Consider the following 13,527-nt stretch of genomic DNA (forward strand, 5'->3'; position numbering starts at 1 on the left):
TGGTGTCATTAACGGGTGTAGTAATTCCAGTCAGCACCAGGAACTGTCTTTAATAAATGCAGTAAGGAAGGCTTACCTGGCGTTTTTTAATAGGTTAGTGCGACATTTTTGATTTCGAAGAATACTGTGTATGGCATATTTTTGCTACAGCCGCTGTTTTTCATAGAAGTGGGATACACAGAGAACCAGTGCTTTGTTTTGCTAGTTAGCATTAGCCTCCCCCACCTTGTGCTCCAGCATTAATTTAGGTCACGAGCTACCTTGGAATATATTAATCGTTTTTAAGCACGTGCCGAGGACTAAGATATCTGAGGACTTCTTTAATTACTGGTAAGAAAGAGTCTTAAAGCATTTTGGAGACATCTGCAGAGCTGCAGGAAACACAAAAGCGCTGCAGCCTCAATTGCTCGAATATCACTGAAAACGTTTCATATAAAGGTTTGTGAAATGCGCTTTAAACGCGACACACTATCAGAGTTAAAGGTATTATATATATATCTGCGTTTTAAATAGAAGTGGGTCAAATCAGTATTAAAGAAGCAGTTATTGTGAGGAAACAAAAACAAATAAAATGTCTCCCAAAGAGACGACCTTTGGTTTTAAATGGTTTGTGTATTCATTAGTCAATGATCAGTTGAGAGGTTAATTGAGCTGTTGCTTAATTTTAAAGGATTGCAAACCAGACGAGGCTGGAAACCACCGCCCCAGATAATGAATTTTTCATCTATCTGCAACATTCAAAGGACACCTCGTGAGCAGTCAGCATGAAGGGATTTTTCTCTTCTTAAAAGGATTTCTGAACGCTTAAGCTTAACATCCATCACATTATAGGGTTGGGTTTAGATGCTCAAAGACCTCCAGATACTGAACCCACAATGTTCCATTAAAGAGCTGTGATGGACGGATAAGAAACTCATTTTACACCTCGACAAATGTCCAGATTGGTATTGTTTTTGATGTCTAAAGACCTTCAGAAGAGACCATCTATGAAACATTTAGTCGATCACTAAGTCCAGACATAGAAGTTTAGGACTTATTGTGAACATTTGCGATCGCCCGAAAAGACATTTGTGGACGTTAAAAGTCACGATTTGCCTTCTTTCGATGGTACTAGTGGGAAAAAAACAGGAACTATGGGGGCTTAGAGCAGCATAATTATGTGCAGTTAAAGGTCAGGGCTGGTCAGTAGTCACAAACAACACAAAAAATGGCTTGAAAAAATAATGAGAATACATGAAAAAATGCTTGAAACATGAAAAAATGCTTGAAACATGAAAAAATGGCTTGAAACATGATGGCTTGAAAACGTGGAAAAGTGGCTTGAAAACGTGGAAAAATGGCTTGAAAACGTGGAAAAATGGCTTGAAAACGTGAAAAATGGCTTGAAACATGAAAAAATGGCTTGAAAACATGAAAAAATGGCTTGAAAACATGAAAAATGGCTTGAAAACGTGAAAAAATTTCTTGAAAATGTGAAAAAATGGCTTGAAAACGTGAAAAAATTACTTGAAAATGTGAAAAATTGGCTTGAAACATGAAAAAAATGGCTTGAAACATGAAAAATGGCTTGAAAACGTGAAAAAATTGCTTGAAAACGTGAAAAAATGGCTTGAAACTGTGAAAAAATGGCTTGAAAACGTGAAAAAATGGCTTGAAAACATGAAAAATGGCTTGAAAATGTGAAAAAATGGCTTGAAAACATGAAAATTGGCTTGAAAACATGATTCCAAAACGCGGAAAACTTAACAGGGCCTGAAAACTTTGTAGGTTTGAACTCAGCTGTATGAAAACATTTTGACGGCATGCATTTTGCCTCTTTCCTTTAAACGTTTGACCCCAGGGCAGCATGGGGAACACGGAGAGCGTGGCGGTGCAGAAGCGTTTGGCTCGCTTCCGTCCCGAGGAGCAATCCGTGGTCGGGGGCGTGTTCGATAAGCTGCAGGCTGCTGGGGGCCTTTCAGGGGCCACAGGGGCAGGAAAAACTCTCACCCTGGAGATGATTCAGGTGGGAATCAAAGCAATAATCAGCATTTTTTAGAGAGGAAACAACACCTGTGGCTTTGTAGCTGATTATTCTTCCAGTTATTGTCGATTATCAGATTATAAAGATAATGTTTCTCCTTAATGAATGAATTCCCAGTTACTTTATTGTAGTTTTACTGAAACCTCCCTCACAGATGAGCTTGGTCTTGCTTTAATAAATCCCTCCTTTGGTCTCTCTCAGGCCTCGATGGGCAGCTTGGCCTCGGACTCCTTGGTGAACAGAGTCTTTCAGTGCATGTGCAGCATCAACCATGACCTGGGGGAGCCTGGGAAGGGCGGGCGACCCGCCACCTCCGGCGTAACCCGGGAGCAGCTGATGGTCTTCCTCGCAGACACCCTTCGGGGCACTGCAGAAGAGCGGGCCCCCCTCGTTCTGGTCATGTCCCATAATGCAGCAGGGCCAGCAGCAGCCGTCACCTGTGATCAGGTGGTTGAGGTGAGCAGAGGCTGAAATAAACAGGAAGTGACGTATCAGATTCTATGGCCGTGGTTATGTGTTCTTCTCCATGTCTCTGCAGTTCCTCCAAGACCTGATTCGTGCTGTAGTTCAGATTCTGGTCCACAGGGGGCGCCTGCAGGGCTGGAAGCCGGAGAAAATGGGTGACGGCGCCCTTGGTGTTAAAATCCTGGCAGAGCAGATCTGTTCTGAACTCAAAGCCTCAGGTAAACCGCTGATTTTAACACTTTTGGACACCATGACACGAAGACATTGTCACTGATGACGCCTCATCCTGCCCCCCCCCCTCAGATGATGGAAGGGCTGATGTTTCTTGCTTGGAGGACTGGATCTTCAGGACCTCCCAGGTCTCGCTGTACTTAGAGATTCTGGTAGCTGAGGGCCTGAATGTCTCCCTGAGCGGCCTGCCCCCCCCGGCTCTGCTGCCCCCCTGCCAGGAGGTGCCCTGGGAGGAGCTGAGCTGTCTGCTGGATCTGCCCACTCTCATGTTTTTGGCTCCACAGGTCAGGATTTGTGCTAATTCTTTGTTTGGCTTTCAAGGAAACAATTCAATTAATTCAACTTTATTTATATGGCGCCAGATTACAACAATTACAGTCATCTCAAGGCCCTTAAGTAATAAAGTCCAATTCAAGCCAATTGGAATTCAATTCATTGTAATCATAATCCAATTAATTCATATGGAGCCAATTCAAAAATAATATCCGAGCTAAGGAAACCAACAGATTGGACCGAAACTTGTCTTCAGTCCAATCTCCCGTCCTGAGCCTGAGGGACTGTGGAAAGGAACGACTCCCTTTAACAGGAAGAAACCTCTGGCAGAACCAGAACCAGGAAGAAACCTCTGGCAGAACCAGAACCAGGAAGAAACCTCTGGCAGAACCAGGAAGAAACCTCTGGCAGAACCAGAACCAGGAAGGGTGTCCATCCACCTCGACCAGCTGGGGTCTGAGAAGACAGAAAAGAGGGAAAAGAGGGGGGAAAAACACCATAACACCATTCAAAGGATACCTGCTGGAACAGGGAAACACGTCTCTTTTTGGTTGTTGTTTTGCGTCTTTATTTTAATTGGAGTAAAAGAAGAGTGTGATGCAATAAGGACAATGGTAACCATGGTAACCTTACTGTTACAGATGCAAAGATTTGGGATGCCTGGCACTTTTTGGAGCCAAATCGTTGCATTTTGAACCGATTGTAGTTGTTATCCGACTTCAGATAAGAGCTAAGAGTAAATGTTAGATACAGTTTTCATTGTCCAATATCTTGGCAGTAAGAGAAGCTTCAAAGCTTTTGCATCAGTCGTTGTTTTGTGGTAATCAGCGTCACATGAGGCACATTTTGTCTTATTCGTCTCCTCTCTTGTGTTTTTAAGTAGGGTCCGAATCAGCCACAAGCTGCTCACACTATTCCTTATTTCTGCCTTTATTTCTCTAGCTGCCAGACAGCTACAGCGCCCCCTGGAGGCTGGTGTTTTCCACAGTGCTGCACGGGGAGAGCTTCACCAAGATGGTGGCAGGCCTGATGAAGCATGGACCCACCGTGCTGCTCGTCAAGGACACCAAGGGCCACGTGTTTGGGGGCTTTGCTTCGCAAGCCTGGGAGGTCAAACCTCAGTTTCAGGGTGAGAGAAGGCTCCATCTTCCTTTAATACGTGTCATTTATCAGCTGCCCTCCACAGTTAAACTACTGTAAAGTTAGTCCATCTGTGGTTTCCGCTAGCAACAAGACCGCCAGGAAACAGTTTTTAGCTTTTTTAATAACTCTTTAAACTCATAACTATAACTATGTGTCTAACTAAGCATAAAAGGTTTAGTTTTATGCAGAATTCAGTTTTCTTTGTCAGTATAAGTGAAAGCAAACACCCTACTTTAGTTTCACCCTAAACTCTGGTTTAAAGTTAAGCTCCACAGAACCAAAGTGCACTAATTCATCAAAGTCCAGTTAATATTAACTGTTCTGTATGTACTTATTTTATTGATTTGCTGCTTGTTAAAAGCGTAGAAGCAGCTGTATTTTTATGGATTTCTATTTGCTACATCTGTGGGAAAATATTATCGTCTGGCTTTGCATTATTAAGACGTCAGAACAAGTCAAATTGTGGCCATAATTTAGTTATTTTGTGGCTCAATATGACATTTATCAACATGGACAGTTTTCCTAATATTTGCCTTTCAAACCATACAGTTCAGGTTAGTAATTATTAAAAGAATGAATGAGATTCTGCACCTTGTGTAGTAGAGTTTGCTCCATATTGTGGGAAAATAGCAGAAATAGCAGATTGCATATCCTATATTAAGATGTCAGTTATTATCTGCAGATAGTACTACTTATATTCATCAGAGATGTCTTTATGGTGTTTTAAGTTTGGAGAATGTGCTTATTGTTGAAATTCACTGCATGACACACATTATTATTTATCTGGTAATGAATTATATTAAAGGAATGGAATTAAAAACAATGGAAACAAGAGGCTGAATAAAGCTGCAGAGTAAATGCCACAACAACTTAAACATGAAGCCCTCCTGATTTGTTGCTGTTATAAGTCTCCGTAGCTTTCAGCAGGTGTACCTAAAATACTGCTAATCAAATATTTAACTTAGTTAGAGAAGCTGTCATTCGAGCTCAGGCATCATTTCAGCTCGTAAATGTCACATAACGCGGATAAAAGCTTGTAAAACACACCCAAACAGAAAGAATTCAACTAGTTTTGGAACCACTTTTGTGCTTGTTGAAAACATCTCAAATTAAATGAATTTAAATAAGAAAAAGATTTATGAAACTCAGCAGTAGCTGTGCTATAAAGGCCATAATGTGGTGGTATCAGCAGATGGAGGCTCATAAAACACTGATAAATGTCACATAACGCGGATAAAAGCTTGTAAAACACACCCAAACAGAAAGAATTCAACTAGTTTTGGAACCACTTTTGTGCTTGTTGAAAACATCTCAAATTAAATGAATTTAAATAAGAAAAAGATTTATGAAACTCAGCAGTAGCTGTGCTATAAAGGCCATAATGTGGTGGTATCAGCAGATGGAGGCTCTTAAAACACTGATAAATGTCACATAACGCGGATAAAAGCTTGTAAAACACACCCAAACAGAAAGAATTCAACTAGTTTTGGAACCACTTTTGTGCTTGTTGAAAACATCTCAAATTAAATGAATTTAAATAAGAAAAAGATTTATGAAACTCAGCAGTAGCTGTGCTATAAAGGCCATAATGTGGTGGTATCAGCAGATGGAGGCTCATAAAACACTGATAAATGTCACATAACGCGGATAAAAGCTTGTAAAACACACCCAAACAGAAAGAATTCAACTAGTTTTGGAACCACTTTTGTGCATGTTGAAAACATCTCAAATTAAATTAATTTAAATAAGAAAAAGATTTATGAAACTCAGCAGTAGCTGTGCTATAAAGGCCATAATGTGGTGGTATCAGCAGATGGAGGCTCATAAAACACTGATAAATGACACATTAAGGAAGTAATACTAGTTGTTTGAATATTGTGGACTGTCACTTGACTTTTCTCTCAGATCTTCATGATTTGTATATTTGCGTGTGTGCAGGTGACTCCAGATGCTTCCTGTTCTCTGTGTTCCCCAGACTGAGAGTTTACACAGCAACAGGATACAACGAACACTTCATGTACCTCAACCAGCACCAGCAGACCATGCCCAATGGGCTGGTGAGACGCCGCTAATTCAGCTGAATCAAAACAGAGAATTCCCCTTTAGCTTGATGTTTAAATGAGATTATTTGAGTTTTTAAAGTCATTAACAGCCCGTGGGATGTAGGAACTGAAGTGTTCTGTCATATAAAGCAACACAAGATTGGATCAGATTGGTTTGGGTGAGAGTTTGATCACATCTGATTCAATCCAGCAGCAGACCAACTGATACCTAAACCTAAACCCAGACTCAATAATACGATGGAGCTGCAGCACATTGCTTTATTTAAAAGGGAAATGTCTGATACCTAAACCTAAACCCAGACTCAATAATATGATGGAGCTGCAGCACATTGCTTTATTTAAAGGGAAATGTCTGATTCCTAAACCTAAACCCAGACTCAATAATATGATGGAGCTGCAGCACATTGCTTTATTTAAAGGGAAATGTCTGATTCCTAAACCTAAACCCAGACTCAATATGATGTAGCTGCAGCACATTGCTTTATTTAAAGGGAAAATGTCTGATTCCTAAACCTAAACCCAGACTCAATAATATGATGGAGCTGCAGCACATTGCTTTATTTAAAGGGAAAATGTTCGTAGACTTTAAGGATTAAAAGCTTTGGAGATGTTTCTGATAACGAGGAGTTAGTTTTTATTTTCTGATGCAGAGCATTCAGCATCAAACTTTTCAGTCTTATTTATGCACCAGTTCACAACAATTAGCTGATGCTACATGCTCCAAGGCACCAATTCAGCCCAGTGATAATCTCATCTATTCCAGTGAAATCGAATTAGTTAAAATGAGTCTAATTCACACAATTAACAAGAAGAATCAGTAACACGCTGGATCTGTGAGGAGACTGAAGCTAAAAGCCAAAGAAGGCACCAATCTGAGCCATAAGCAGTGAATTAAACTGTTAAAATGTCTGTGTTTTGTTGACTTTAGACCAGGGGTCGGGAACCTTTTTCACTAAGAGAGCCATGAAAGCAAAAAATTTGGAAATTTATTTCAATGAGAGCCATATAATATATTTTAAAAGTGGATTCAACTAAATGTCAGTATAATAAGCCTCTGAATTTATTAGCATATTATATTAGCATATTATTTATTAGCATACTCGCCATCTGTGAATGGTTTTCCGTTCCTCACTATTGCTAAAGATCCAGCTAAGCTAGCAGAATTATAGTCACCTTGCCGGGTTGCTGCTGGCTGCTTGTACCCTGCTCAGTAGCTCTAGCTTGTACCCTGCTCAGTAGCTCTAGCTTGTACCCTGCTCAGTAGCTCTAGCTTGTACCCTGCTCAGTAGCTCTAGCTTGTACCCTGCTCAGTAGCTCTAGCTTGTACCCTGCTCAGTAGCTCTAGCTTGTACCCTGCTCAGTAGCTCTAGCTTGTACCCTGCTCAGTAGCTCTAGCTTGTACCCTGCTCAGTAGCTCTAGCTTGTACCCTGCTCAGTAGCTCTAGCTTGTACCCTGCTCAGTAGCTCTAGCTTGTACCCTGCTCAGTAGCTCTAGCTTGTACCCTGCTCAGTAGCTCTAGCTTGTACCCTGCTCAGTAGCTCTTGGCACGCTTTCTTTCTGCTGTCTCCTGCCGGGTATTTTGATGCAAAGCTAGCATGGCGCGTGTCGAAGTGCCGCTTTACATTCGACCGTTTCATCGATGTAATTTTGTCTTTGCAAATTAGACACACCGCAGAAATTGCTCTCTCCACAAAGGCGAATTCTTCAGTCCATTCGGCCTGAAATGTACGATACTCGTCATCTTTTTTTCTTTTCGCCATCTTCTTCGTCGAAGGGTTAGCTTTGAGCTAATGACCGAGCAGACTGATTCAAAAGGGGGCGTTTACCTGTTTTACAACGGCCAACGTAGTCCAGTATCATCCAATTAAAATAATGGACAATTGCTCCTGCAGCCCTGAACAGGACATGAAAAATCGATGGATGGATTTAAACAAGTGAGAATATTTTGTTTTATCTGCGAGCCAGATGCAGTCATCAAAAGAGCCACATCTGGCTCGCGAGCCATAGGTTCCCGACCCCTGCTTTAGAGGAAGGAACGGATTTAATCACAAACATGAGTTAAAAGGCAGCTCAGAGTACTTTCTGTTGAATTTATACTCAAATGAACTGACTGTATCCCTATGAAACACAGAAGCAGTTAACTGCAGGTACTTAAGTATATATCCTGCCCTAACCTGCATTTTGCAGCTAACTGTGATATTTGGGATCAGATTCTGGCTTCAACACGTCCGTCTGGGTCTGTGTTTTCGAAGCCTCTCAGGTCACCATCATCCTCTTCCTCTCCTCCCAGCAAAGCTCCTGGAATTCAAGCTTTCCCTTCCTCCTGAACTAATTACAAACTGTTTGGAGTTATGAAGTGTGCAAAGTAAATGTAGAAGGACCAAAGATTAAGAATGAAGAGACTAGAGAGCAGTTTGGCTCCAGAAATATTTTAACCAGCTTTAGGAATAAGAGGGAACTTTAAATGGGGAAAGTTTTAAGTAATAAAGACGTTTTCCTGCTAATTCACATCAAATCAACCTGTTTATTTTCTTCTTCAGGGTATGGGGGGTCAGCACGACTACTTCGGCCTGTGGCTGGACAGCGAGTTTGGCTCCGGGCACAGCCGTGCACGGCCCAAATGCACGACCTACGGCAGCCCCCAGCTCTCAGGAGACGAGGACTTCACGCTGGACTCCATGGAGGTGTGGGCTGTGGGGAAACCGCCCGAACCAGAGGAGGTCAGAGCAGTACTTATAATGGAGGGGGGGGGCTGTGCCGTGGTCACTCATTTACGCTCAGAGGAGGCGGTTAGGCTGCACTATAAATTATTTCCTTCAAAGATTACACAACACAGTGATAACAGGTGATGGAAAGCAGAGCTTTAACTTCCAGAACTGAGCGTTTCTTTGTGTAGAATTACTACCTGAAGTCAGCGCTTTCACTTGGTGCTGAAGCCACGTTTGCTGCCTTCATGAAGCTTCCTGGTCAGAACTGTTCAGCTGGAAAGTTGAGACACAACTTTATATGATGCAGGTTGCAAAGCCTCTGATGCATCAGTCAAATTCACCTGAGCGTGATGCTGCTTCAGTGGAAAGGTACAGCCAGAAGAACGAAGAAGTGGACATGTTCAGGGTTGTTTTTCCTCGTTTAACTTATTAAAAATGAGTCTTTAAAGCCTCAAACTCTCTTATTGCTACCAGTTTTCTATGATAAGATAGAGTACTTTCACTTTGGAGCCCAGCTTTGGATCTATATGTGGCTTCTGCAGCATGTGAGTAGCTACTTTATGCTATCTTTGCTGTCTTAGCATTTGAGAAACTAAATTAAATCAGTGGAGAAAATGAAACAGAAGGTGTGATCCTGATGTTATTTTCTGTATTTGTATAAATTGTGCTGCTATAATAGAGGCAAAGCATCAGCTGGACCATCAGGAACCATGAGAGCTGTTGTAATTTCTGTGTCTTTGTTGGGAACCTTTGAGCTTTTCCCCTTTTTTAAAACCCTGCACCGTGTCACACAACGTCAGGCGTGTAATTAAATCCGCCACAAATAGAAAAACTCATTTACATTCCAGCTGTTTTACATTTTACATCTGTTTCCTTTTAAGCCCACAGTTCCTCTGTGTCTCTTTGTCTCAGGGTGAAGAGGGGGAGGGTAAGAAGAGCATCCTGAATGTGGATCCAGAGGTTCAGGCCATGATGGAGCTCACAGGGAAGACTTTGCACAGCGAGGGACTCAGGGAGCCGGAAGAAGACTAGGATCAGTGACCCAAAGCATCCTCACTGAACATCACAAAGGCCACCAGCCTAAGGGTAGCCACTCATTTAGATCTCCTGCCTTTTCCAGTCTGCTTTGGACCTTTCAACTCACAAACTACAGCTGATTTAAATGGAATCAACTTTAACCTGGACCAGGAAATGGATGACATCATAGTGCAATAAACCAGACTTATGAATCTCATGTAGTCAGAAGTGGAGCTGATCAGAGCTTTGGAAAGCCTGACAGGGGGGGGGGGGGGGGGGTTCATGCTTGAACTCCACTGGTGTTTAGTATGATTAAAAAAAAAAGAAAAACTTAAAAAAAAACTTAATGTGATGAGTGGGTATAATTCTGCATTTATTTAAAGGTGTGAAAACATCATTTTTCATGCTTTTAAGTGTCAGAGAAGCTCAGATTATTCAGGGAAATTTCAACCTTAGGGAGGGTAGAGGCTTCTTCCCTCCTGAAATGTGATAAAGATGTCTTCATATCCATTTTTACTTCTATTTTTACTTATTTTTACTTCTTTAGACAACGCTGTGGTCCATATAGACATGAGTCATGTTTACTTTGTTTTTCCTTTTAAGATGTTATCGACTGTGACAGATTAAATTAATCAGCAGCAACGGATAAAGCTATAAATCTGCTGTTCTGCAGACTGCAGCAGTGAGTTAAGCTCGCTGTTAACCTGCAGGATAACAGTTTGGATGCCTTCTAACTTCATGGCAACACTAAGTTCTCATTGTGCTTTACTGCTCATGTTTAATCTGCATCAGTTTAGCTCTCCTGTAGCTATTTTAACCTCTGATGCTATCAGACCAGCTTCTCCAGCTACCACCAGCACCTTTGCTGCTATCTTTGCTCCGGTTCCGTCAAACCAAAGCAAAAACAGAGCAGAAAAACGCTGCCTGTCCGGTAAAAACAGCAGAAAAACGCTGCCTGTCCGGTAAAAACAGCAGAAAACCGCTGCCTGTCCGGTAAAAACAGCAGAAAACCGCTGCCTGTCCGGTAAAAACAGCAGAAAACCGCTGCCTGTCAGGTAAAAACAGCAGAAAACCGCTGCCTGTCCGGTAAAAACAGCAGAAAACCGCAGCCTGTCCGGTAAAAACAGCAGAAAACCGCTGCCTGTCTGGTAAAAACAGCAGAAAACCGCTGCCTGTCTGGTAAAAACAGCAGAAAACCGCTGCCTGTCCGGTAAAAACAGCAGAAAAACGCTGCCTGTCTGGTAAAAACAGCAGAAAACCGCTGCCTGTCCGGTAAAAACAGCAGAAAAACGCTGCCTGTCTGGTAAAAACAGCAGAAAACCGCTGCCTGTCCGGTAAAAACAGCAGAAAACCGCTGCCTGTCTGGTAAAAACAGCAGAAAACCGCTGCCTGTCAGGTAAAAACAGCAGAAAACCGCTGCCTGTCCGGTAAAAACAGCAGAAAACCGCTGCCTGTCCGGTAAAAACAGCAGAAAACCGCTGCCTGTCCGGTAAACAGAGCAGAAAACCGCTGCCTGTCTGGTAAAAACAGCAGAAAAACGCTGCCTGTCTGGTAAAAACAGCAGAAAACCGCTGCCTGTCTGGTAAAAACAGCAGAAAACCGCTGCCTGTCCGCTAAAAACAGCAGAAAACCGCTGCCTGTCCGCTAAAAACAGCAGAAAACCGCTGCCTGTCAGGTAAAAACAGCAGAAAAACGCTGCCTGTCTGGTAAAAACAGCAGAAAAACGCTGCCTGTCCGGTAAAAACAGCAGAAAACCGCTGCCTGTCTGGTAAAAACAGCAGAAAACCGCTGCCTGTCTGGTAAAAACAGCAGAAAACCGCTGCCTGTCTGGTAAAAACAGCAGAAAACCGCTGCCTGTCCGGTAAAAACAGCAGAAAACCGCTGCCTGTCCGGTAAAAACAGCAGAAAACCGCTGCCTGTCCGGTAAAAACAGCAGAAAACCGCTGCCTGTCCGGTAAAAACAGCAGAAAACCGCTGCCTGTCCGGTAAACAGAGCAGAAAACCGCTGCCTGTCTGGTAAAAACAGCAGAAAAACGCTGCCTGTCTGGTAAAAACAGCAGAAAACCGCTGCCTGTCTGGTAAAAACAGCAGAAAAACGCTGCCTGTCTGGTAAAAACAGCAGAAAAACGCTGCCTGTCTGGTAAAAACAGCAGAAAACCGCTGCCTGTCTGGTAAAAACAGCAGAAAACCGCTGCCTGTCTGGTAAAAACAGCAGAAAACCGCTGCCTGTCCGGTAAAAACAGCAGAAAACCGCTGCCTGTCCGGTAAAAACAGCAGAAAACCGCTGCCTGTCCGGTAAAAACAGCAGAAAACCGCTGCCTGTCCGGTAAAAACAGCAGAAAACCGCTGCCTGTCCGGTAAAAACAGCAGAAAACCGCTGCCTGTCAGGTAAAAACAGCAGAAAACCGCTGCCTGTCCGGTAAAAACAGCAGAAAACCGCTGCATCCTCATCAACTGGCTCCATCAGTGTCTGAGAGTCTGTGACCAAAACTGGACTAAAATACTCTCAAAACCACAATAACACACCCGGATAATGTGCTGGGGGACGGGACTGAATCATTCCTGCATGTTTAGGACCAACTCCACTCAAATTCACCCAAAGACGCGTCTTTTGGGAAAAACGGTAAATTATAAGTGTATATTAATGCAGCTGAATTGTTGCTGAGTGTAAATTAATGCAGCTGAATTGTTGCTGAGTGTATATTAAAGCTGCTGGCTCTCACATATCATCCCTTCCTGATTTTATAACTTCATCCTCTGACCAATCGCTATTCTTAAAGGTTTTCTCACCGACTCCACAGCATGCTTCAGAGTCCCCTCCCCTGCATGGCAACAACTGTGGTCCAGTTAAATGGTTAAGCTGGTTAAACTGGTTAAGCTGGTTAAGCTGTAACTAGCTCAACTCAACTCTGCTGAGCTCCATCATATAGAGCAACCTCTTTAAATATGACGACATGTAATTGTAAGGCGACTTAAAACTGTAATCCATCAAAATATATAATAATATATATAATAAATGAACGCTTACAGGGCTCCGCTGTTTTATAAACTCTAATCTTTACTTGTTGTTTGATGTGAAACTCGAGTGTCTGTGGAAAAGGTTTCAGACACACAACAGATTTCAGTTTTCTTGACATATTTATGCTAAATTTCCACTTATTTCTAGTGTAGTTTTTTCTGCTAGCTGTTGATTTTGAGTAATTTGGTCCAAAAGCATAGAATCTATATGGATTTACCGGTTTGTCTTTATGCTTGAATCAGGAAAATGTTTTTTTTATAATATATAACACTTCTAATCTTTCAGTGTGATGCGTTTGTTTTAGGAAGACACAGATATATAAGGGATATAGTTTGTTTTTAGTCCGATCTGAATGTCTTGGGCTGAATTCTCTTTTGTTACAGCTGAAAACTAAAAAAAACACCTGATTTGTTTTATGGAAGAATAGTATTTCACAACATATGCAGTGGATAATGTGCTTTGTGTGCTCTGAATATGTAATAATGTGACATATTGTGTAATTGTGTTATTAATCTGTCAATTTGCCTGAATTAAAGTTGGAAAGAAGCTGCACAGCGCTGTTTTCTGGCATCTTTCTGCCTTCC

At 42.1% G+C, this 13,527-nt stretch overlaps 1 protein-coding gene across 1 annotated transcript; it reads left to right on the forward strand.

The window, feature by feature from the left end:
* Window positions 1–10,924, forward strand: meak7 (MTOR associated protein, eak-7 homolog). The gene is made up of 9 exons (XM_072385368.1): window positions 1–330; window positions 1,841–2,005; window positions 2,225–2,479; window positions 2,562–2,706; window positions 2,792–3,003; window positions 3,935–4,121; window positions 6,074–6,192; window positions 8,740–8,919; window positions 9,820–10,924. The coding sequence occupies exons 2-9, from the start codon at window positions 1,847–1,849 to the stop codon at window positions 9,937–9,939; spliced, it is 1,377 nt and encodes a 458-aa protein (XP_072241469.1). The 5' UTR covers window positions 1–330; window positions 1,841–1,846; the 3' UTR covers window positions 9,940–10,924.
* Window positions 10,925–13,527: the final 2,603 nt, after the last annotated feature.

The sequence above is a fragment of the Leuresthes tenuis genome, unplaced genomic scaffold (assembly GCF_036924035.1).
Source record: "Leuresthes tenuis unplaced genomic scaffold, fLeuTen1.0.hap1 SCAF_5, whole genome shotgun sequence".
NCBI classification, from domain to species: Eukaryota; Metazoa; Chordata; class Actinopteri; order Atheriniformes; family Atherinopsidae; genus Leuresthes; species Leuresthes tenuis.